This window comes from Pelecanus crispus, chromosome W (genome assembly GCF_030463565.1).
Source record: "Pelecanus crispus isolate bPelCri1 chromosome W, bPelCri1.pri, whole genome shotgun sequence".
NCBI classification, from domain to species: Eukaryota; Metazoa; Chordata; class Aves; order Pelecaniformes; family Pelecanidae; genus Pelecanus; species Pelecanus crispus.
The window spans coordinates 5,273,055-5,300,069 of record NC_134675.1 but is presented as its reverse complement, the minus strand read 5'-3'; the positions used below and the strand labels follow the sequence as shown (position 1 = coordinate 5,300,069).

Genomic DNA, 27,015 nt, shown 5'->3' with positions numbered 1-27,015 from the left:
GCAACAAGACCTGCATTAAGACCAGCACCGAGAAGAAACAACAGCAAGTTATGGTAATCAGTGACTCCCTCCTGAGGGGAACAGAAGCACCCATTTGCAGACTAGACCCTATTTTCAGGGAAGTTTGCTGCCTCCCTGGGGCCTGAATCAGAGATGTCACCAGATGACTGAAGAGCTTAGAACAGCCTTTAGACTATTACCCACTCCTACTCTTTCATATGGGCACTAATGATGTCGCAACAAAAAGTCTAAGGCCAATCAAAAGAGATTTCAGAGCCCTGGGAAGAATGCTAAAAATTTCAGGAGCACAGGTAGTGTTTTCCTCAATCCTCCAGTAACAGGGAGAGACTTTGGAAGAAACAGGCGAGCCCAAAACATCAATACCTGTCTCCAGGACTGGTGCCTCCACCAAAACTTTGGGTTTTTAAACCATGGAAGAGTCTTCAAGGTACAAGGTATGCTGGGGCCTGACGGGATGCACCTGTCCTGATAGGGAAAACACATCTTTGGGTGTAAGCTGGCGGGACTGATCGAGAGCTTTAAAATAGAATTGATGGGGGAAGGGCATACCAACAGGAGAGCTGAAGGTAAGCCAAGGGTTGGCATGGCATCGCCTGAGGGTGGCAATGCTAGTGGGAACATTTACGGTGCTCCAGGGAGCAGTGAGGGCTCAGGAGTATATCTGAAATGCTTGTACACCAACACATGCAGTATGATAAACAAACAGGATAAACTGGAAACCTTGGTCCATTCCCAGAGCTATGATGTCATTGGTATTAGTGAGACTTGGTGGAATGAGTCCCATGACTGGAGTGCTGGGATGGAGAGCTACAGGCTGCTCAAGGAGGGATAGGCAGGGCAGGCGAGGTGGAGGAGCTGCACTGTATGTAAGGGAGAAGTTTGATTGTACAGCCCTTACAGTTAGGGATGACGTGGTTGAGAGCCTCTGGGTGAGGATTAGGGGGATGGAAAACAAAGCAGATGTCGTAGTGGGTGTCTACTATCAAGCACTGATAAGTTATTCTGTAGGCAATTAGGAGAAATCTCTGGATCGGTAGCCCTTGTCCTTATGGGAGATTTCAACTTCCCAGACATTAACTGGGAATACCATACTGCTGTGACAAGCAAGTCCGGGAAATTGTTGAAGTTTGTGGAAGATAACTTCTTGTCACATGTACTCAGGGAGCCAACTAGGAAAGATGCCCTCCTAGACTTGTTGTTTGTGAATAGAGGAGGACTCGTGGGAGATGTGATGGTAGGTGGCTGTCTTGGCCAGAGTTTAAAATTAAAAATGGCTGAGCTTAAAATTTTCAGTGTAATGAGAAAAAAGGTCATCAGAGTTGCTACATAGCAGTGTCCCCTCAGAATCTGCTTTTGAGGGCTTAGGGGTCCGTGAGTGCTGGTCAGTTTTTAAGAACCACCTTTTAAAAGCACAGGAGCAGGCAATCCCATTGTGTCGAAAGTCAAGCAAGTGGGACAGAAGACCAGCTTGGCTGAACAGGGAACTCCTCGTGGAGCTCAAGAGGAAAAAGAAATTGTATGATCTCTGGAAGCAAGGTCAGGCTTCGCAGGAAGATTACAGAGCTGTGGTTCGCATATGCAGGGAGAAGACACGAAAGGCCAAAGCTCAATTAGAGTTGAAACTGGCCAGTGTTGTGTCAGACAACAAGAAAGGCTTTTTTAAGTATGTTAATAGCAAGAGGAGGTCTAAGGAAAACATTGGACCAATACTTGTCAAAGATGGTCACCTGACTAACAGGGATGAAGAAAAAGCGGAGGCATTCAATGCTTTTTTTGCCTCACTCTAATAATACCGATAGACCTAGGGCTGCCTGGTCCTCTGAGTTGGAGGACCACGACTGTGGGAACAGTGACTTGCTATTTGTGGACGCTGAAATTGTAAGGGACCAGCTGTATCAGCTGAATGTTTGTAAGTCCATGGGGCCTGATGGGATTCATCCCAGAGTACTGAAGGAGCTATCGGATATTAGAGCAGGACCCCTCTCGATCATCTACCAAAGGTCTGGGGAGGTCCCCGCTGACTAGAAGCTAGCCAACGTTATCCCAATTTACAAGAAGGGTGTGAGGGAAGACCCAGGAAACTACAGACCTGTTAGCCTAAACTCAGTACCTGGAAAAATTATGGAGATCATACTGGGTGCTATTGAAAGGCATTTAAAGGACAATGCAATCATCAGGCACACTCAACATGGGTTCGTGAAGGGAAAGTCCTGTTTAACTAATTTGATATCCTTCTACGATAAGGTCACCCATCTAGTGGATGAAGGGAAGGCAGTGGATGTAGTTTTTCTGGATTTTAGTAATGCTTTTGATACTGTCCCTCACAGCATCCTTCTGGACAAGTTGTCCAGCTGTGGGATGAGCAGGTACATGGTGCGCTGGGTGAAGAACTGGCTGAAGGGCAGGGCTCAAATGGTGGTAGTTAATGGGGCTACATCCGGCTGGCAACTGGTCACCTCAGGGCTCAATCCTAGGGCCAGTTCTGTTCAATATATTTATCAATGATCTGGATGCAAGAGTTGAATGCACCATTAGCAAGTTTGCTGATGATACCCAGCTGGGAGGTGCTGTTGACTCTCTTGAGGGACAAGAGCCCTTGCAGAGGGCTCTAGATAGATTGGCGCATTGGGCAATCAATCAATGGCATGAAATTTAATAAGACCAAATGCCAGATTCTGCACCTGGGACAGAGTAATGCTGGGCACAAGTATAAATTGGGAGAGGAGTGGCTGGAGAGCAGCCCTGCAGAAAGGGATCTGAGGATGCTGGTTGACAGCGGGCTCAACATGAGTCAGCAGCATGCCCTGGCAGCCAAGAGGGCAAACCGCATCCTGGGGTGCATCAAACACAGTATAACCAGCCAGTCAAAAAAGCAATTATCCCTCTGCATTCAGCACTGGTGCAGCCTCACCTTGAGTAGTGTGTGCAGTTCTGGGCCCCACAATTTAAGAAGGATGTGAAGGTCCTTGAAAGCTTCCAGAGGAGGGCAACAAAGCTGGTGAAAGGGCTGGAAGGCATGTCCTATGAGGAGCAGCTGAGGACTCTGGGGTTGTCTAGTTTGGAGAAAAGGAGGCTGAGGGGCGACCTCATTGCTCTCTACAGCTTCCTGAGGAGGGGAAGTGGAGAGGGAGGTGCTGATCTCTTCTCCCCGATATCCAGTGACAGGATGCATGGGAATGGTTCAAAGCTGCACCAGAGGAGGTTCAGACTTGACATTAGGAAACGTTTCTTTACCAAGAGGGTGGTCAAACACTGGAACAGGCTTCCTAGAGAGGTGGCCAATGCCCCATGCCTGTCAGTGTTTAAGAGGCATTTGGACAATGTCCTTAATACCATGCTTTAACTTTTGGTCAGCCCTGAATTGCTCAGGCAGTTGGACTAGATGATCATTGTAGGTCCCTTCCAACTGAAATAGTCTATTCTACTCACATCTTATTTAAACATTCATAATTCTTTCTCCATCATCTCTGAGCCTCTTCAGAGCAAAGACCACTCGCCTTTTAAAGCTGATGCACTGAAGTCCCACCACTGGTCACATTCCTTCTTTTTTTTTTTTTAAATCAACATGGTTAAAAACCAACTATTAAGGTTACCAGGAACTTAGGATTCACATATTTTGAAGAATTTTAAAGAATTATTAGCTTTCCACTTGCACAACAGCTTCAGAAGGGTCACTTGAGATAATATCTCCATATTTCTTTAAATCCCTTGCAGGTAAAGGTTCCCAGATGATGAAAGAAAGTCTTTCATCTATCCTACATGCTCTTTTGCCAGATGTATCGTTCCCTATGCATGAAAGCTGGAAAAAAAAAAAAAACTACTAGTGAACAAATGAAGACTGATGGCTAATACTTGGTTCATAGCACACTGGAGAGAAACATCAGGAACATTCAAGTGCTACGCCTTTTTTAATCTATAGCAAAGTGATCCTTGAGACTCCAGGAACATTATTTACGTGGGTACCAAGTTGCTGTTCGTCAAACCTGGACACAGCATTCCACACTTTTTACTGAAAAAGTCTTTTGAGGGGCTTTAATGAATGCATATTTTCTACATGTGGATTATTAGACTTCACATCTGAGTAATTATTCTGTAAATAAGTTCTTGAAGGTAGAAGCTGGAGAAGACGACGACTAGAGTATCCATACTGCACTCATACTGATGTTTGGCTGTTGGAAAAAGCCAAGAACCTGGTGATGACAGATCCCAAGGAACATTCACACACTACTGCCAAATATTTTAAGAGAGACTACAGTTACAATGTATAAAATGGAAGTGTCTTTTTTTTTTTTAAATTTAATATGATCCTATTTACCACCTTCACATAAATTGAGTGTTTTCATGAAAATGGGATCAGACAAATTCACCCTGGAATCCTGGCTAAACCAATCTCAGAAATGGCAATAATCATTTTGAGAATTTGTGTCTCCAGGAGATTCAAAAAGGGAAAAATAGTCCCTTCAAAAGGATGGTAAAGGACTGCTCAGAGGATTATATACAGTCTGTGTGATTTAAGAAGAACAATTTCTCTATAAGGATTAAGATAATAACAAAGAGGTAGTATTCCAAAGTGAATGTTAAGAGTATCATCAAATCAAAATAATTTTATTCTATAAAGCAATAGGTCTTGTGGATTAAGGAGAACTGAGTGTCATGCCTAAACTTCAGCATGGCTTTCTATATAGCTTCTCATAACAATTTCACTAACAAGCTGAGGAAGTATGGTCTAGACAAAAATAGTCCAAGATTGCAGTATACCCTATTGCAAAACTGTGTTCAGAGTATCAGTTGTTCTTGGTAAAAATGGATGAATGGAGTACAGGTGAACAAGTGCAGCTTTCCAGAGCGCTGTCTTAAGAATAGTAGTATAAAATATTTGTCATTAATAACTTTTTGTGTAACAGAATTAGAGAGTATTTTATTAATCTAAAGATCATAACGAGCTTTTGGTGTCGAGTGTTTGAGAGGCCCACAACTGCTTTTAAATAACAGAATCAAAATTTACAGTTTTCTTGATTAATTGGAATAACCTTTTGAAACAAAAAAAATTCAGTAAGCAGCAGCACAAACTTTTTATTCATCTGAGAAAGAGCAATTGTAACAACAGGAGAGGAAGACAGATAAGCTCTACAGAGAGACAGCAATATGTTTATATCAGCTTGCAACACAAATCTAAGTTATCGCCAAAGAGCAGCTATAGTCATATATAACAGTAGTACCATACAAGGTCATCCACAGTACTTTTCTGACCACTCATCCTTCTAAGTCTTCAAATAGTTTTATCTACGACTTACAACATCAAGACAAATGCAGACCAATTAGAATTCAGATAAAAACAAAGACAATTAAAAGCTCAGAAATTATTACTTATGTAAAGATGATAGAAAGAAACTGCGCTGTTCAGTCTGTAGAAGATTAGATTAGTGCAAGACACGATAACATTCTTTGATATCTAAATGATTGCTATATATATATATATAAAAAAAAAAACAAGACATGAATTGTTTTTCCTTGCCTACTGGAAAGAAGTCAAGAAGTGAAGAAGCGTCATGCCTAACTGCAACAAAAATGATTCAGGCAAAGCATTAGGAGAAAAGCTTTCTAGCACTAAGAATTTGAACAGGTTGCATGGCAAGAGTAAGGAAACTCCATTACTGACATTTTAATTAAAAAAAAAGGGGGGGGTGGTGGAAGTTATTGGGAGTGATACTGGTACAGCTCATGTAAGAGGGTAAGATGATGGGAAGCCCCCAAGCCCTTTCCTGCTGTATTTTCTAAAAATCTGGAAATCTTCCCAAGTTTTGTACTAGAAATTATTACTTATTTTGATTAACAGACTATATTGACATTCATTTTCAAAGAGCATAAATTAATTTAAAATTCAAACTTAAAGGGATAACATATGAGACAGACATAGAACAACATACATTTGGGAGGTTTTTCGGGACAGACTGTATTCACTTTCCATATACTCTTTCAGGGAAGAGTCCCACCACTTTCTCCAGAGCTTCAAATGCCTCATGAGAAATCTCAGCTTTGGCTGTTCTAGCTTAGAACTGCTGTATTCAGAAGCATCCTTGTGTAAAAAGTTAAGACTTGAAGAAACAAACAAGAATGAATGTTTATTTTGGCCCTATCAGAAAATACCTTTGAATAAATTTCTTCCACTTTTCTTTTGAAGGAGAGAGGGTGACATGATAATTTTTCTTAACAAGTACCTTTGAGAGCACTGAAGTCTGTACTACAGATTTGAGAATTCCTAATTCTTCTTGCCACCCACTATACATTCAAAGACCAAGCGTAGAGGAATCTCTCTGGAGAAGTCTTATAAGTCCCTAAGAAAATAAAAGTAATCTTTCCAAATTATTCAGAAAATAATCAAGTACCCATTAACAATTTCTGGAGGGAATACAACTTATTTCTGGAAAAGAGTGCAAAATTATATAGTTTCAGAAGGGTTGTTGCTATTCCTTACAGATGTTTTCCCAGGAGTTTAGGAAACTATGGAAACAGGACTGTAAATATATGAACTCTTCTCTTTGGAAAGCAATGGACTAAAAATATTGTGGAAGGCTTTCCTTTATACAGATCTTTAGAAGTTGTCTTAGTAAATAAAAATAAAATAAAATAAAATAAAATCTTTTCTGAGATTGCAGAGTAGTGGGAAAGTAGAACAAATGGATAAAGGATTTTGATGAGCAATCGATCTTGGGTAATGGATACCACAGAATATTTTATGAGCTCAGCAGAAGGAAAATACTTCATGTTAATTCTTCATAGATGAATTCATAGAAATGTATTTTCTATGAAAGCAGATGTGGTAACAGATGATAGCATGAAAGCAGAGCCACTATTCTGTTTGCATAGCTAAAAATATAAAGTTTACATAAAAAAGAAAGGATAAAGACCAGCCTAGAACTTCTGGATAAAGTTTCAGCTGCTCTGCTACCTTTACTGGAGCAGAAGCGAAGCAAAAATTTTTCCTGTAACAGAGAAATTTTACCCCATTGAATAAATGAATAACCAACGAAAAGAACAAATATAACTTCTGCCATCTCTCAAATATTTGCCTGAGTTGCAAACAAAACTTTTTCCTCATTCAGATTCTGTTAATCAAGACAGCTATTGTTCAGTCTTCAAGTAATTCAAGGCTGTACAATCACATTCTCCAAGTCTACAGAAGTCCTTGCTACTTCCATGTCAGAAGTACAGAAATACCAAAGGTACACGTACAGGCTGTAATTGCCTCACATTTCTATGTTACATAAGAAAGCTTAGATATAACAACATCCTTCTTGTGATCTTTCTCTGACTGATGATGTCTAGTGCCATTCTTTTTATCCTCCGAAACAATTAAATATTTTGCTAATTTTCTTTATCAAAGTTTGCAACTTGTCAACCAAACTTTCAAGGACTAATGAGAGTAGCAACAAAAACCTCAGCGTAGATACTTGCTGTTTGTTCATCGCTGGAAAATTTATCAGCATAACCAATCGCTTTCACTCCAAATCATAGGCCAAAAACTCACTATCAGAGATCACATATTGTAAGTAACACTGTAATTATCCACACCTCTTCAATACATTTCTAAAATGCAAGATTAGAGGAATTAAATGTCTGACAAGATTCTTGCAGCATCAAGAACTGGTTCTCTCAATCAGGATTCATTAATCTCTTTAAGAATGCAAAATGGTAGCACCATTAGTAACAGTATTTCAGTTGTGTGCTTTATCAATGAGAAAAGTAGAGCTAACAGAGGTATATAAATCAAAAAGCTCTTCTTGCACTTTTTCAGCCCCTCTAATGCTGAAACATTACAATCTGAATTGTACAATCAGATTGTTTTCAGAAATAATCTGAAAAGGTATCCCTTCAAAACAGGTTCTGAGACAACCAACTGAAACAGCAGCAACTTTAACAAAAAAAAAAAATTCAAGTATTCTTCTGGCTGAGTGGTAATCATATATTTGAGTGGAAGTAGCTTAGATTCACAATATTGTTAAACTGATAGGCTCAAACAAACATGGATTTTGCATACCGAGTTAAATAAAAACAACCACATTTAGTCTTTGCCATTTACACAAGTCTTACAACAAGTCCTTTAGCACAAGACCTCCTAAAATACTGATGCTGCTGGCATGCTATACAAGTACTTCTCACTTGCATTTGAGCCACATTTCTTCTATCACTGTTTAACACAGTATATGCCTACAAAAGACGAACCACAAAGATCATTTAGCAGTCACAGGATCATAGGATAATTCAGTTAAGAAAGGACCTCAGGAGGTCTTTAGTCGATCCTCGTGCTCAAAGCAGGGTGAGCAAGGCCACAATATACAGGGCTTTATAAACCAGCCTGGTGTTGAAAGCCTCCAAGGATGGAAAATGCACAGATTCTCTGGGCTTTTTCAATGCTCAAGTGTCCTGATAGTGAAAAAGTTTTTCCCTATGCCTAGTCAGAAACTCCCATTTCAATTTAAAGTCCATTGTCTCTCATACTTCCTCCACAACACTGTGAAAAGCCTGACTCAAGTCTTCCTGATAATCTCCTCATAGGTATGAGAAGACTGCTCTAAGGTTATGTCCATCCACTGGGAGGGGACACACACACACACACACACACGATGGACGGGACGACAAAGACTTCTCTTATCCAGGCTGCACAAGCCCAATACCCTCACCTTCTCTGGAATCTCCCCCATCTCCCATTCTCCCTCTCCATCTAACCTGACCATCCAGAAAGACTTAATTTTGTTTCAGGGCTAAAGAGAAGAAAGCGCTGTTGCATCTTTTTACTATTGCCATGTAAATACATAAGCACTGAAAAACCTAAATTACCAAGAATATGCCCAAACCCCTACCTTGCTAAGTCTCATGTATCTCGGTCATTGCTTTAGGGATAATATTTAAAACAGTATTATGCATTCCAGATTTTAGCATAAAGAATTATTTTCTCAGCTGACTGACAGTTTACCCTATTCCTTCTCCACAGCTAAGGTTTTCAGACTTCATTTATGCTATATATATTGTGTTCATTGAACTACTTTTAATTTCACATTCTTAAAATCTGATGATTACAATGAAGACAAGCGTTGCATGTTAAAACACTTTTGAGCTGGTTAAGAGTTCACATACTCGTAATGCTGCCTTTAAACAATTTCTTATGGAGAGCAACTGAAACCATTCTTATAAAGAATCTAATCCTCATATTGGAAAGGATTTAAAATTCTTCTGTCCTCCATGAATTTGAGCTCTGTTTTGAAGTATGATTAGTCAATTTTTGGACCTTCAGAAATTTCTTCTGGATCAGGGCTCAAAATAATTTTGTATCGAAAACTTAATGACATACTCTTTAGTACTATTTGAATACAGAAGTCAGGAGAACTAACTAAATACCTCTTTAAACTCTCTGTGTCTCTGTTCTTTAAAATTGGGAAAAAAATACATTGATATATATGACTGCTAGACTACCTTTAAGGGTTCCATCACTTCCAGCTGGAGAGCAGACTGACTGTGGTGACCTCAAGGAAAAAGATGCAGCATTCCTTATTGAAGGATCACCATCCTAAAGTGACAATGATAAAAAATTAACATTATGAACATGAACACTCGATAAAATAAAGACTGAAATTGGTACATATACTGATAAAATGGATTGGATGAAAAAGCATACAACAAATATTAGAAAAAATATTTATTTATATAAAAATCTTTGTGATATAGACTGCTATTAGACTACTATATAGGCAACATTCCAGAGCACAATCAGCCTTAAGAAGAGTCTAGAACCAGAACATGCACACAAAAAATAAATCTATGTATACGTCTTCTAGCTAAATAAGCACTTTTGGTTGACATTAAGATTCTATTTACAAGTTTTTTGTTATGTGCACTCATAGTAAAGAGCTGAAAATCAGAAAGATGAACTCTATACAATACCAACTGAAAGAAATTGAGCACAAAAAGCAGATTTTTTTAAAACAAAGTCACCATTTTTTCACTTAACCTACCCTTAAAGTTTATTAGAATGCCATCTTACTTTTACAGTTAAGCAAAGTAACACTTTGTATTTATACCCTCCAGCATACACACATCAGGACTGAACAAAATCTGTAGCACTCCCACTGCAGCAGCTGAGATAGATGGACGGCAACTACACACTCCCTCTGACAACAGCCAAACAGCCAATTTCCACATGCATAGCAGTAGACTAGCCACTGTACATGTTATGCCTTGTGAAGGCGTAGTTCGCACTGCTTAGGGAAAAGGAAAAAAAGTTTGATATTTATGGACTGAAGGTGCTTACAAGGCAAAGAATATAAATCCATAAGAAACCAGATTTCATCAGTTTCACCACCCATGGGCACTTGGAAAACAATTCTATTTGATTTTTTTTTTCCCCTCTCACAGCAAAACGAATCCGAAACTCATGCTGTGCTATTAATTACACTTATTTTTGCAACAGTGCTTGCAAAAAGAATTGTTGCCTCATGTGAGGAAAGCCTCATGTACAAAGAAATCTAATATTCAGACTCAACGCAATAAAAAGAACTATACCTTAAACTTACATGTGTTTTATTGCAAGTCAAAATGAATTAATTTCCTGATGTACGAGTTACTCGTTTATTTAATACATTGAAATTATGGAGCTGATTTTTTTCAAACCTGACTTATCTTTGAATTGTAATAAATCTCAAAAACCTCCAAATATTTGGGGGGGGGAGCTTAGTAACTTTTTAGCACATATGTTTTATTAGGGCAGGAGAGGTCCTCTACCCGTGATTGTCAAGGACACAGGCAAAGGTGCCTTTTATTAAATTAACTAAATAGACTAACTAGGTAGATGACCTTTCAGGTACACATGCCATCCCTACCACAGCTGACAAATTTTCAGAAGTGCTCATTTACTGTTTCCTAGTTCAGAACTTCATCAAATGGTGAAATGTAAGCATGAACTTATATTCTAGTAATGTTCTCAAGTTTATCAAAAAATGGTCCTTAAATTGAGTATATGTGCAAGTGAGCCTTCAAGGGTATACTTGCTGATTTTACAAAATCATATATTGCAAATACACAATATCCTGTAACTATTCATAATTTTTAAAGCAACAAAATCCTAAAACTAAGAAAAAGACTAAACAATAATTAAAGATTTTAAGTTTTATGATTTAATAATCCTCATTCATAACTATCTGTGCCAAAGGTCACACTGCAACATTATGATTAAGCTTATTATTCATACATAGATGCAAAACTTTAATTAACACACATTCTTCAAACTGTTTTCTGCATGATAGCTACTAAAATCAGCTTTTAAAGGTATAATTACTTTTTACCTTCAGTATGTCTCCAATTAAGACAAACAATGAGAGTATGTTTTATGTTTTCAGTTTTGAATGAGTTTCATTTCTAAGTTCTCATGGACTAGGATGCGGTTGCATTGCTTGGATCACAGAATTAGGGGTAAATATTTTTAAATACTTCCTCTTTAAACATTGTGAAATAAATTATCCTAATATTAAAGTTCCCCCAAAATCTTGTCTTAACAAAACCAAGATTCTCTTGAAAGTGTACCTTTAACATAGTTGGGGGATATACGTACACTTAATGACAAGAACAGCTTCTTATTTTGAAGAATTTGTATTGCTGAAGCAGAGACTGAAAAAAACATCTGATGACTGTGTATTATGATAGATTGCTTTGTTACAAAACTCTCTTGTTTAAGATACTACTTCTTAGCTAATATTTTAATCAGCATAATTCTTGCATTTTAAAAAAAAAAAAAGACAACTAATAAAACTAATAACTCTCTTGGAGTTCTAGTGTATTAATCTTGGTAAGGGATTTAGGGAGCCTGGTGTTAATACAACACTTTTTTTGCTTCCACAAGCTAATTTAGGAAGACGAGAGTTGCCCACAGTTTTTGTAAGCTAAACAAAACACACACACACAAAAAAAAAGCCTGCTTGCCACCAGGTTTTGATGAAGTTTTGTAACTACTGTTATGCCTGCTGTTGTAGGCATCACTGTGACCACACACTGTTCAAAGAGCTAATATCAAAAAATAAAAATGAAACTTCAGTGCTCTCCCCTTAAGAGCTGTTAAGAGACTGTGCGCCAAACTTGTAAAGAAGAATTCCAACATGCTTCATCCACAGGAGGAGACGTTCATTAAAAAGAAAATTAAGAAGTTCAAAACACTGTGGGAGAAAGTTGCTTGTTTTTTTCCCTTTAGATTCAAGATTTCAGAAGGAATTTCTCCCACGTGAACTAAAGTCCCTAAGGGAAAACTTCTTATAAAGAAACCAGGCCATAAAAGCACATAATAGACCAGTAAGAAAAAGTGTCCAAAGGAATTTTTGCCTTTGACAACACTACTATATTACCCAATAGGTTATTCAAATACGTCAAGTCTAACTGACAGTTATGGGGATCTTCAGAAAGACAAGTTAACTATACACCTATTTAGAATCTAGTATTGTTTGCATCAACATATCGCTACAATAATTGCAGAGACACTATAACATTTCTTTAAAATAAACTCACATATGAGTAAGATTTTTTACTTTTCATAACTTCATCAGAATCAATGTTACAAGCTGTTCCAAAGGAGAGATCTACAAAAAAAATTAAATCTCACACATTAGAGTTGCACAGTTGAGTGTACACATCTGAAACTGAAATATATTTTCAGTGGTTTTATACATCATCAACAACATAGTAAAATATCTGACTTCTAAGGCAGCTAAACACATATTTGCTTTATCATAGTAAATATTTGCTTTATCATAATAAACTGATCTAGGTAACATACATCACTACTTAGCCTGTGCATCATCTGTAGGTAGTCTTCATTTGAGCCATGTCTAGAATTATCAGCATGATGATTAGCTGAATTTCCAGACAACTGACTTGAAACTTTGTTTTCATGGAGATTCCTCATCCCAACTGTGACAACGGGACTGGATACTGAAGCTGAAATAAAAAAAAATATAAATAACTATACCGATATATTCACACAGTCGTTAACTCTAAAAAAATTTCACAGAAACACCATAATAGTGGATATTAATGAGCTGGATGCAAGAGGTCTGGAATCTGAACAAGAATCCAACTTTCTTGACTGAATCCTTTTGCCACAAATACCTTGAATAGAATTAGATCTCCAAGATTTGAATTTTCAAGATAATTTAAAACCTAAATTCCGTGTACAGATTAGCCAAGCTTCTCTCCACATCTATCCTAATTACAGTCAGTGTATCATATTCTTATAGGTTATAGAAAACTTTATTTTCCTCTATATAATTTGTATTCACTACCTTTAGTAACTTCCAAGGTATTCATGAGACACACATTACATAGCAAACAGCTATATAAAGTCTAAGCACACTGCTAAACTTTAAGAACAGATGATTTAAAAGAATCCAATGAGAATTCTACTTACCAAACAAACAAACAAAAAAAGCCTAGATACTTAACAGTGTTCATGTTGTTCAAGACTGTTTTTAGAAAAGGGAAGAAGAAATCCATTCATTCTGAAGGTCATCTTTGCCAGTTATTCCATACCTTGAGCATAATTCTAAAACAACTTAGTCTAGTCTACACTACAAAGGTTTGGTAAGACTAAATAAGCTGGCAGCAAAACTTATGTTACGCTGGCAAAAATTAAGTTTTTGCTAGTACAGATAAACAATTGCCAGAGCTAACATAAAAGTTTTTTGTTTGTTTTGCTTTTTCTATTGTCATGTATACGTGAAAACTATGCAAAATGGGTGTACATAGGGGAGGAGCAGTGTAACATGAACATGTGTTTTACTTTTTCTTCTTCCTTTTTTTTTTTTTAAATAAAGTATATACTACCACTCTGTACAGTCAAGAAAGCAAAGCTTAAACATACCCAGAAAATTCCCTATCAACTCAAAGATTTGCATTAAGCATGTGACTCCTTCAAAGAAATTAGAGCACCATGAAACATGCACATGAAGGTACAGCTGACATGAGATAGGTGAATAAAACAAACATCACAGACTTACCTTGCTGCATCTGAGGATGTGGTGTATAACTTGGAGGATGTGAATATGGCATGTATCCTGCAGGACTTTGAGGAGCATATGGACTAGGCACTGGACTGTTCTGTTGTGCCAAAAATCTGTTACCAGAGCTTGTCTGTGGTGGCACAAACCGGCTAAAAATAAAAAAAAGGTTTTAAAAGTTGGAAAAGCAAATTTAGACAAATTTATTATTCCTTTTGGAATATAATACCTTTGGAACATTATAACTTCTGTAAGAGACAAAATTCCAATGCAATCAAGAAACCCCTTCAAAATCAGGATTTTAAGCTATCAATACCTTCCCAACTTCAATTACTACTTAAGAGCCACAGCTTGGGTACTGCATTAGTAAAAGTCAAGTATAGAATAAAAAGTATTCATAAGACCTCCACTTAGGGAAACAATGACACAAATATTTATTAAAATAAGATCTGCAGATTTACTAAAACAAGATATGCAATTTCCAAAAGTTAGTCCTAGAAGCTTGAATGAAAGTGACAGCTAAGGTTTAATTATATAACTAGCTTGCTAGGATTAACAAGGAGCCATCTACTCTAAATAGGATTTTTCCAGTAAGATTTCAGAGAACTTCATCTAACAGAACTATACTGCCAAGATATAGGAATGTGATAGGTAGGTAGGTAGGACCTGACCCAAAGTCCACTGAATACAACTTATTCTTTCACTGGCCTTATCTTAGACTCATCCTAAAAATAGGAAGCCCTAAAAATAAAATAGGCTTGTGACAATAATATATGTACATTATAACTTACATTCTTATATGAGCTTTTCAAAATAAAAATAATCCAAATAAATACTTCAGAAAGTACAATACGTGCTTTCACAACCCTCAGTTCTAGATAGCAACTCTATGAAGGTAAGCTTCCATAGAAAGAAATAGCAAAGTATATAACACAAGGATTTCGAGAAGACTTAGCACATTGTAATATTCACAATTCAAAAAACCTTCTTCAATATCGCTTTTAGATATAAAAGTAAAAGAGTGTGCTAGTTTTTGTGCAGATTCAGAGCATTTCATTTGCCAAAACAATTACACTAACTCAAAGTAAAATAAGTTTATTTTAATAATGATATCTAATAACTGGAGATGAAATCTGTTAAAGCCCAGCAACTGGGTTGAAGGTACATGCAGAACTCTTTCCTGTAGTCCAGAGTACTTTATTATATTAACAAAGGCCTGGATTATAGGTACATGCTACTTGTTGACACTCAAAGTTTGAAAAATAACCAAAAAGTTGATGAGGAAGCTGCTGGAAGACTGGCCAAACTACTGGGCCTATCCTCCTCTGAGTAGCCTTTTGTATTACTGTTACAGCAGTACTCCATGCTTTTACAAGCCTTCTTTCCCACCCTCCTGCACATTGGTACTGTTATACATGCCGGAACACATAGCCTCTTCTTCCCTATCCTCCTGCCACCAGTCTCAGCCTCTGCCACAGGTAGAGAACAGCTGGAGGGGTGACAGGAGGCGGGGGGATTCCTTAAACAGGAAAGAAAATTTGCCAAAATTATGGGAGGGAGAGAGAGTAGGGAATCATGACTAGTACTTAGAAAACAAAGATTAATTCACTAACAAAAAGATGTTTGTTTGCCAGCTGAAGAAACTCGCCCTGCTGTCAGACAAATGCAAAATTTGTCTTGACACTGATCATCTTTCATTCACATACTTGCAACAAGAATTGACTGTCACTGTAAGAAGAATTTGCAGTTCACTGCCCATCCCACCTGATTTAAAAGAAAGCATTACCTGGAAGGACTATGCGAAATAGTGGTTTGTTGATAATTGGAAGATGCAGGACTACCTCGCATGGAATTCTGAGAAATATTAAACTGCGACATCATCATCCCTATTAAGAAGATAGCAGCATTACTTTACATGCATTTCCTTTTTAATTAATGAAGTCTCTCATTTCGGAAATTATTATATACAAAGAGATTATAAACTTTACAGACATTAACACCTTCTACCTACAACTGTTAGAAAACATTAAAAAAAAGACTGATTCCATGTAAGATGTCCATTTTACAACATGACACAAAAAGAGTGTTCCCTAAAGCAGTATTAATTCAATTATACATATAATTTATAATTATAAATATAAATAATAATAAAAATTAATTAATTGATAATTGAGGTAGTTCCTTCCTCTGTTCTTTAGCCAAAAACCTGCTAGTAAATAGAAACATTTTATAACAGGACATATACTCCACAACCTAGACTGGTGTGTACAGTACTCATTGTGCCAATAAGTAAAAGATTTGGAAACTTCACAAGTCAGATGACCACAGAAAACTTATCTCCCATTTTTAGAACAAGTACAGCAAACAATCATCTCAGGCTGAGTGGTGCAAGATATTCTCCCTGCTCCTTTAATGCCTTAGTGGTTCCTTTCTACCCAGGGACAAGAGCTTTCTATTCCACTTCCACCATGCTTATAAGGAATGTCATCAAAGAAGGTGCTGAAATATTTTCAATTGCAAAGAACCACCAATATCCCACCTGTATACTCCCACAGCCTGTAGATTCCCACTTTGGAAATTCAAGAGTTGTACTAGATGGCAAGCCACAAGTACCAATGTGCTTGAAACTAACTCGCATCTTTATTAGGGAAAATTTAAAGGAATCTTTTTTTTTTTTCCCCCCTCTCTTCAATACAGGTATAAAGAATTTCCTTTTAACCGAGTGATTTTAATGATAGAATTGAATGTCTTGCAGCTAAAACAGCGTCAGAATTCACTTGCACACTGCAGCTTGGGAAGCCACAGCAACTGATCCACAGCCGTGGGTAAAAGCACATCAGTAATGCAAATACTTTAAACCAAAGGTTAGATAGAAGGCTGACAGTAGTCCCCAATCCAGAGTGTTTGGGAGCCATCAATCCTTGAATTACTATCACCAATTTCAATTACTGCAATATTCACACAAGCAAAGCTAGTTTCAGAAATCCTCCCTGTCACCCTCTTTTCTCTTTCCCTCTCCCCAGCAGAGGTGTGATAATCCCCCAGGAATGCAGCCGTTACTACCTCCCGGTATGTAGTAAGTGCTGCATTCCAAGTGCATTAGCACATGCAAACTAGCCCAGAGCAGGAAAGAAAGTCCCATGTTGTGCTGGGGGGGGGGGGGGGGGGGGGGGGGAAGGAATAATCAGAGACCTCCATACTTCAGTACAGAGGACATAGAGGACATTTCATTGTCCCGAGTAACAGAAGAGGACTCCTCAACTCCTGCAAACTTTGTTTCAATGGACACTGGTTGCCTCGCACAGAGGCAAGTGAGAAAGAACTTGCAGGGTTTTGTGTTGAAGGCAGCATGCCCACTCACCTCTCAGCCACTCTCACCACAGCTAGGTAGTATTTAGTCAAACTACTAACCTTTAACATTCATGTACAGAATATGAGTATGAACTATACAAAGTTTCATTTTATGCTTAAAGCAAAGACTGCACTTTTAAAATACTTTAAAAACATATCTATTTGTTTTCTCCTCCCTAAATTTGAAACATGTTTTGAACCACAGATGCAGTAGTTTTTGGTTTAAAAAGAATGTCAGAAAAAAAATATATAAATGAATCCATTTTAAATGCCATTTAAAAAACCCTAAAACTTATTCTGTGACAAACAGTTCTCACCTCTCTATCTCTGTTGGGGGAGGGGGCCCAACATGGGGGGAACAATCTAGATAATTTAAAAAAAAAAAAAACCCAAACAAAACCCCCACCACAACAGTGTCTCCAAAGTTTCCAGACAGATAAGTCTGCCTAGTAATTATGTAATGAGGAAGGAGTAAAAATAAGCCCCAAACATTTAGTCTAAAAAGGAGGTGAAATTAGCCTGTGGCCATTAACATTGAAATATCTTCTTGTACATTTTTTACATTGTTGTCATATCACTAAGCAGCAGATTTATGGCTCTACTGTGCATTTTGATACCTTAAAATACTTCAGAATTTCTTTTAAATGCAACTCTAATTTTGATTGTTGATAACATTCAGTTTTGAGAAAACACCATCCTAGTAATACTGTTCCTAGAATGAGTTTCCTTAAAACATACTCCCAGTCTTTACTATAATTTTTTTTGCTTGGAAAAAAGTGATAGCATAAATCCATTTTAGCATTCCTACTAAATGCTAAAGAACGCACTAGATAAAAACACAGCTCAAGATCACAGAAAAAGTCTTGCATGATTAAACTGTATTACAGCATCATGCATGCTTAAGCTAGGACTGCTCACCAACAGGTGATTTTTCAGTTAAATATACACTCTTATTGAAAGCGTACATTTACACAGTTTTTCCCTTTTACAGGCACATGTGCACTTGAATTCTTGTATAAATGAAAAAAAATTGTCCAAGTAATTGACGTTTATAGAAAGATGCATAAGATTTTAATCCTCAAAAACGCACAAGTTGTGGTAAATAGTTTAAAGTGAATTTTAAGTCCTTTCTGCACCCTAAGCTATGCTATGAATACTAACCTATTGCAATACATTATTTTACCTGATCTTCCAACACATATCTGCTGAAAGACAAAGCCAAAATGTTGAGAGGGAAAAAGAGAAAAAAATTATTATGGAAACTGAAACTAAATGTTATCTTAATTTTAAATAAATATAAAGAAATCCACTTCACTCATACACTATAAGATGCAAGACAGATGTAGCTGAAAGATGGCACCCAGAACTTTCTCTGTCATCTGATGAAAAACGTCTAAAATAAAATTAGCATGCTGCTTTTGTACAAAGTTAGGCCTGATGCCACATGGTGATGTGACTCAGTCTGTTCAGACAACCTAGTAATAGAAAACAGTCTGAAAAAAATCTAACTAAAAATCTAATCTGTATGAAGACTGTTTCAAGAGTTTGAACACTGCTGCTACGTTACCTGAAATGCAATATGCCAGCAATTTTTTGGGGGTGGGGGTGGGGTGGGGGGTGTGTGTGGTGTGCATGCCCAGGACACAAAGCAAAAAAAAAAAAAAAGTGTCCATATAATACATCTTTCTTGCACTATTTGTTCATCATAACTAAAAACAATTCTCGCTCTAAACTTAGTGTCGAGCTACAAATCAATATGATTTTGGAAAAAAAAAAAACATCAGCACAGAATTCTGCTTGTACTTTACCTTATATTCACAAGTATTCAAAACATAATATTTAGCTTTCTGAAGATGCCTTTATTTCCTGACAAATTGTACTGAACCAAGAATTTTATTCCACGTTTAATGTAATTCTTTAGCCAGGTGGTCCTTCAGTTCTTGCATTAGAAAAGAAGGCTGGGAGAAATTAATTTGAGTTCAGTTTGTCCATACTAATGCTGGAACTGACGCTCAAGGGATCATGGTGCAGAAGCCCATCCCAGGCTGAGTAAATAGACAGGAAGTCCCGCTGCCTTCATTCCTTCTCAATTCTGGGCATTACAAATACTGGGTCACAGTACCCAGCGCTGACTTCACCGCATGCTGGGCTCAACAGAAGGCAGAAGGACAATATTCAGAAGGAAGACAGTAAGGAAAGTAGAAGAGATTAATTTGAAATACTAGGAAAGAGCCTAAATTTCATTCTTCTAGGTGGCAAAATGCATTACTTAAGATATCTACCAAACCCCCAATTGTTCTACAAATCATGACTCTACAGAGATTACAAAATCTGTTCAGAAAGCAGAAGAAAACCCAACCTTTGCTGCCAGAACACATCAGTATATCCTCCTTTGGCCTTGGAGATCTGAAGGGGATATATTAACAGCTAATAAGGCTACCACAATTTGCCAGCATCTAGCCTAAAGATCCCCCTATTTCTAGGTAAGGGTGTGGCCTTTTTCCATAGAAAATAAAGTCACACTTTGCCTAGCTTTTCCAAACATTCATTCCAGGGCCACCGCCTTCTCAAAATACTTGGTCTACAGCTATGCTTTTCCCCTCTTCCCCCTTTCTTTCAATTTTTCCGATTTCACACTTACATTGCAACGTTTGCACTGGTACAAGTATTCAGAATTATGTAAAATAAAATTAAATATTCAAGGAAGTTTTAAAGTCTGGTCTCTTTCTGGTTCTCTGAAACCACTTTGTTAACTTTATTAAAATAACATCAACTATTCTTTTAAGTTTCATGTTGAATTATTTTTAATTCTGTACTAGTACCTTCCTTCAAGCATAGGCCAAAGCACATTTACTAAAGACAGAGGTGCTTTTATTTCATTAAGGATTATTCTTAACCTATTGAATCAAGCTACAAAAGTGTTTCCCCCTCTGATGCACAGATTAGCAAAAATTAGAAAGAAATTAACTTGCTTTATTCTTCTTTCTTTCAAAAGCCTCTGCTGGAACAAATAATTTCAGAAACAATGTCTCCCTTTTGCACTAGCAAAAAATTATTTTACTCTACAAAACTGGCGGAAAACTCCGATTCAAGCACATGTTCTTTGTGGAACCACTCTGCAAACTGGCAGGACAGTCACAACTCTTCCCACAGCCAGAAAAATTGTACTCTGCCACGGCTACCACCAAACCCAGAATCTGGAGACTGTTTTCAGAGCTTAAATTTCAGGATATATGTATCAATGAGCTACTAAATATTTAGCACTGCCTTTCACACTTTCATTTCAGGAAATTTCTGCATTCTTCCAAGGAACATTACATATTCTGTCCTTAGCAAGTTCTTTTCAAATATTGTATGGCTTTTTACTCACTAGCCTAGGTGAACGAATTTAATAATCTCATTTTATTATTCTTCCCCTCCAAAAACACCCTACACTTTCTATCCCCTGTGGACTCCAATGACACTTATATCTATATCTCTCTCTACAATGCTAGCAAAGCTTTATTCTCACACTGCGAAAACTCTGGAAATTCTCCTACTCATTTCATAGTTTAGTATTTAATGAAAAGATTTCAGGTGCAAATAAAGACGTCTCCAGATCTACAAGTAGAATCTGTCTGATTAATCCTTTGCTTGGTCTCTCCCCTTCTCCATCTTTGCTATCCAGCAGTATATCTCACTAAACCTCAGGAAAGAATTAGCTGTTGAAACAGTAAAATCTGTAGGGCATCACAAATTGCTGAAAAGAGAAATGGCAGGGAAGAGCTGTTAAGTATGGTTCATTCAACCTTATTCCTTACCCCAGAACTATTAAGAACTACCACTACAATGATACACTATAATCGTACAGATTTTCAGTAAGATCAAGGCATATTTTCCCAACTTCAATTATTTACTGACAAATATATGAACCTAGCCATAAAGAAACTCAAATAAAATTACTTTAAAATAAAATCAAATCACTCATCCCAGAAGTTAAACTTTGTAGTGAAATTGAACATTATTTTTTGTAAAAATACCCGGTAGAGTTTATTTCCATGCTTATCCTAATACAATTGCTCTTAGAAGATGTCAAGATACATAGCTTTATATCATTATCAAATACAAGGTAAGGCATAAATATCACAGTTGTACTCCATATATATTTGTGGTTAGTATCAGTCCCCTAAACTTACAGAACAACATAAACCACAATCAATAAATAATCAAAAATCCTTACCGCTTTGTACCCCATATCTGTTTTGCATGCTTTTCTCCCTGAAAACATTAGGATTCCTTGCCAGGATAGCCTGCAGCAAGACTGGTATATCTCCCTCTGGATCATCACTGCCAAGGTTATCTTTCAATTCTCTAGAATTGTGGAAGTAAGCAAATAAAGAGGCAAATATGTTTTCAAATGATTAGAAACCATGAGTCAAGTTAAAAAAAAAAAAACAAACAAAAAAAAAACCCCAAAACACCCACATACCAACCCAAAAAAAAAACCCCAAAAACCACATACACCAAAAAAACCCAAAACCAAACCAGAACAACAACAAAAAAACCCCCCAAACCCACAAACAACACCCAACCAAAACCAAACCAGAAAGATAACAATTTACTGTTAAAATATAGAAAAAACCAAGTCTGCAAAGCACTGTTCCCTGTCTCTTTCTTCCCCCCCCCCCCCCCCCCCTCTTGCTTAAGGAATGGAAGAAGAGGTATTCCTACTAGCCTTCAAAATTATTTTCTGTTAATAAGCACTTATATATACATGGCTGTCAGTTCAGACTATTGTAAGAAGTTTCTTATGCCCGCTTTTGTATCCTGATCTTCTCCATAAAAGAAGAATGCTTTGGCATAACATCAAGAAAGTATTCTTGTAGGAGTGAAAATAAGATATGTGTGAGTGTGTAACATTCAGGTTGCACCCCAACACTTTGAGAATCTTTTAATTTAAAAAGGAAAACTGGCATATCTTTGACATCACAGGATTCCCTTTGAACCATCAAAAATGTAATGGATTTTCTATAAATGCATCCATGCTTTCACTTATTGTTTGCTTTGAGGACTTTTAAAAGCTACTTCCATTTGATCAAAGCAATTGATTGGAACATGTAGGAAAAAGACAGGGCTGTCAACATAAGACAATTCAAAGGACACCAGGAAAAAATGAAAAAACAAAATATATATTAACAGAAAGAGAATACATTAGCATACTTGCTGGTTCAATTCTTAAAATATTTAAGTTCAATATCTAATCAGAACTGACATGGGTATCTCAAAAAAGTATCTTTTTGTGTAATACTGAGTATATCATTTGTCTACGTGCATTATTAACCAAAGTGGAACACAAATGACTATTGCACAATCCATACCACAAAGTTTGCACTCCTAACTAGCAAGAATGGAACAAGCAGCAGATCTATTAAAAAAAAAAAAATTATAGTTATACATAGGGGCTGTCGGACAATTACTAACATTCTGATTGACTGAAACAACTGACTCTTATACAGCGGTAATATGCTAAGCAAGCCTAATAAAAACACCTGCACATTCTAATTTTCAGATTCTCACAAACACCCTTCTCAATTCATTTTAATTTCAAGGAATAAGGATGGTGATCTAATATAGTTGAAGTTCAAAATACATACATGTGATCTGTTGACACCTGATTGAGACTGTGGACGAGCTGTGAAACCAGATTTTCATCCCTGCAAGCCAGAAGGCAGTTCACCTCTTCAGCTATCCGTCCATTGAAAAGCAGGCTTTTTGTTGTTGTAGCAGGTAAAGGTGATGGAAGAGGCAGCTGGTTCAAAACTGTTATCAGAAAACAGAAAGGAGTTCAGAATCATTTCATGAAACACAAGCATACAAAGATGGACACCTTCTTACTCCCTCATGTGATTAAGAAAGAAAACCTGACAACTACATTTGAAATATAGGGAAGAATTCTGGATTTTTTTTTTTTTTTTTTTTAAAAAACATGAACACACACACAAAGGCTAGACTCTGTTTAAAACAAAGTAACACAGTCAAGTCCATAAGTTATATTACTATATTATTGTAAATATTTAACTGTGCTAAGGCAAATATTATGAATAAAAACATACTGTTAAAACATTTCAGAATATTAAGTTTTTAATGTCATGGCAGTTTTCTCTTGGAGCTGAAAGCATGGATAAAGGGAAGGAAGGAAATGCAAAATCCTTGTAGTTGGATGCAGTACTGTAAGTGCACTGATCATATACTTTAAGTTTTCTACTCTGACCTTCATATTTAATTAGTGCTTCCACTTTGTATGGTGAGGGTAGATAAAAAAAACACCACCCCAAAAAAACTAAACAACCCAACCACCAATTTAAGCCACTCATTAAATTCTCGGTTTATTCTTCTCCTGTTGTACTCATTTCTATGCAAGCAATCTTCTCAAGAAAAGGCTAGTATTGTTGGTTAGAATGACCACTAAAATGTCAATTCAGTCAATATACCTTCTATTCACAAAGATTTGCTAATGAAAACACCTATCACTATTTCAATCAGATTATAAATGAGCATACTATACTTTCAGAGGGCATTCTTAGGTCTACAGGCATAACAAGGAAGTGTACCAAATCAGAAACCTTGACCAGATGATTTGGTAGGGCTACAGAGACGAGAGTAAGCTAGAAGAGGCCAAAAAGCCTGCTACATAGGAAAGTCACTTTCATAGGTCCACAAAAAACAAGCTGACTCTGACTTCAAGTTCCCAGGCTGATTACACTAGAAATAGCTTCAGAAAAAAAAATTAAATATACTCTTTTTTGGATCTTTTATATTTTGACTTTTTTTTTTTTAAGGGGGGGGGGGGGGGGGGGGGGCAGAATTCCAGGGTTATATATACTGTATTTAGAAATAAACTGCAATTCAAATAAAAGCGTATAATATATTAAAATAGCTAGCTTTCATTACTTGCATTAGATTACCTTGAATGTGCCTTGAAACTTGGAAAAATTAGCAAGATTAGGAAAACGTATTTATTAAACCAGTATAAATTCAGGTAGTTAACTGAGCCTATTCAACTGCCTCTAGTCATCATGTCCTCCATGTTTTTAGGGCAACAGGACTTGTCCATTCCAGTTCCTTCTTTTCACAGAGAGAGAAATAAGGTGAAGCAGTAACAAGCCTTTCTCTTTCACCTACTCCTGAGTTTCTAAACATCAGATAAATATGACAGATAAAGAAGCAAACGCACCTAACACAAGGGCTAATCCCGCCAAAGGTAGTTCAGTGTTTCAAGAAACTCTTGCACCAGGAGTCTGACCAGTGACTTCTACCAGTTAAGTATTTTGACTTCTTTAGAACCTTACCTCTAAATACTTAGTGCTGGAAAACTGCCCACAGCCCAGAAACTTATGATTTGCATCCTGATGGCCCATTATTAGACACACATAATGATATATATATGTGTGTGTGTATATACACACACATATAAATACATAAGCAGCATCTTCCAATTTAATATTTCAGAATATCCAAAAGACATGAAGAAGTGTTTTTTCCCCCCCTCGAATACATCTGCTTTTTTCACTGTAGGCAATTAAATTCAATTGCTAAGTATATACTTTCAGTGTCTCTTGGAAAGTCTCCAAATTTCAACAGTATAATAATAAAAACAAGAGCTCAGAAGAAGCACACGGGTCACTGAGTCCAATTAACCTCAGACAGACAACCGAGCTATAAACTCTTGCTTACACTTTATAAACAAGATGCATCTTTGTCCCAACTGCTCTTATTGAAATGGTTGTTCTAAGACCTCATTATAGTAATGATAAATCTCCTCTTAGTTTCCACTAGAAATTTATTTTTGGTCAGATTATAACCATTTGGTTTTGCACCAGTATCAGTTTTTAATGTAAATAGTTCTTTTCCTTTCCTTGCATTTTGTCTTCCTGATGTATTTAAAGACAGCGCACACACCTCATCTGCTCCTTTTGTAGGCTGAACAGCCAAGAAAGAAACCTCATAGGTTCAGCTGCTTATTTTCATTCTAGCAGCCATTCTTTGCACCTATTAATCAGAGCAACTTTTTTGCACGTTGTCCAAAACTAAGAAACTAGGTTTCAAGTATATTCAGCATATTCCACAACTCACTCTAGTTGAACATCAGTCTAATTCTCTCTCTCTTCAGTGAGGATGATGAGATGTACATTTTAGAGAAGTATTTTATCATTTATGTTTTTTTCTTTATTTGTCAGGTACCCAGATATGTTACTGAATGATATTCCAAACAAACAATGAATTCTTATATTTTAAGTTTCAGGTTTACTTAAGGGGTTTTTTTTGTCGGTGGGTTTTTTTACCTACATTTCATTTCACTTCATGTTTAAATTAGCATATTTTGTTTGAATATATTTTTAAAATTTGAGCAAAGACAAAATTAACATTTTTAATACCAAATCTGATTTTGAATGGATTTACTTTTAAGAACTTTAAAAATAAAACTATTTTTAGTGTTTTGAAAATGCAGGTATTTACTGAAGAGGTAGAAGGGAACATAACAAAGACGAAAAAAAGAAGAGTACTTACGGTCTGTAAGACTAGCAATCCCTGCAAGAGTAGTGATGGGAACATGAGGCATATCCCCATTCATCCTGAAGTTCTGGGATGGTAGCGCCTATACAGATATTTTAGTTCAGGTGCCAGCTATCATTACTTCCCATCTCCCAAGCACTAAAAAAACAAAAAACAAAAAAACAACAAAAAACACAACAAAAACACAAAACCAAATTAAAATTCTTGTTTTACTTAAAAGAATTTTAAATTCAATAACATAAATGAAACGCAGACCATAACCTCAGCTGCATACCAAGTAAATTTTGTTAAAAGTGGGTAGAACAAGGTAGAATTTAAATATCAAATGGCATTAAGCAATCAAAAGGCAAGCTTTTAGTCTCAGAAGCAGAGCCCTTCACCAAAAAAGATGCAAGATAAGGCAATCAAAAGAATATTTGCTCAGGTTATACAGTACCAACTCAAAAACTGGTAACAAAACTTCTGTTGGTTCATACTGCAGTGGACAGCACTTAATCCATAACCACTTTAAGTAATTAGCTGCTATATTCACTTCCCAGTTTTGGAGAAGGAGATATTTTTCATATAAGAAGCTAGCAAAACCAAAAGGAATAATGTACAGATGCAAAAGTCAAGTAGTAAACAAAGTGACAAATACAAAATCTTAGTCACCACTGAACTAGCTCGTTTATTTCCTGTAAAACAGCACAGTTTATATTCAACTACTGAAAAGGAATTTGTTCATCCAGTTTTCACTAACTATAAAGATCCCAACTGTAAGGAAGTCCACACTATAAAAAAAAAAAACAAAAACAACAAAACCCAAAACATACCAAAACAAAAAAAAAAAACCCAAATACCACACACACCCAAGACCTAAACACCCCAAAAAAGAGATCATCACAATAATTTCAACTACAGTTCCAAAACAAAAAAATTTACAAAGATCACACATTACAATCCACTATCATTATACTACTGAAGTGACAAAAATTGAGCATGATATTTTCTGAAGACAAACAAATAAATTAAAGGAACTTGATATATATACATTTACCTATTATAGACAGGATCCTGT

The 27,015-nt window shown here is 36.6% G+C and overlaps 1 protein-coding gene across 1 annotated transcript in view; it reads right to left on the bottom strand.

Moving 5' to 3' along the window:
- The window catches only part of LOC142596550 (nipped-B-like protein), a 107,462-nt gene extending 81,440 nt beyond the window's left edge, over nucleotides 1-26,022 (bottom strand). The window contains 7 exon segments of the mRNA XM_075725737.1: nucleotides 9,493-9,586; nucleotides 12,836-12,996; nucleotides 14,055-14,206; nucleotides 15,841-15,940; nucleotides 21,625-21,755; nucleotides 23,039-23,204; nucleotides 25,953-26,022. Coding sequence (XP_075581852.1) covers nucleotides 9,493-9,586; nucleotides 12,836-12,996; nucleotides 14,055-14,206; nucleotides 15,841-15,940; nucleotides 21,625-21,755; nucleotides 23,039-23,204; nucleotides 25,953-26,016 — 868 coding nt within the window. The 5' untranslated portion in view covers nucleotides 26,017-26,022.
- Between the last annotated feature and the right edge of the window lie 993 nt (nucleotides 26,023-27,015).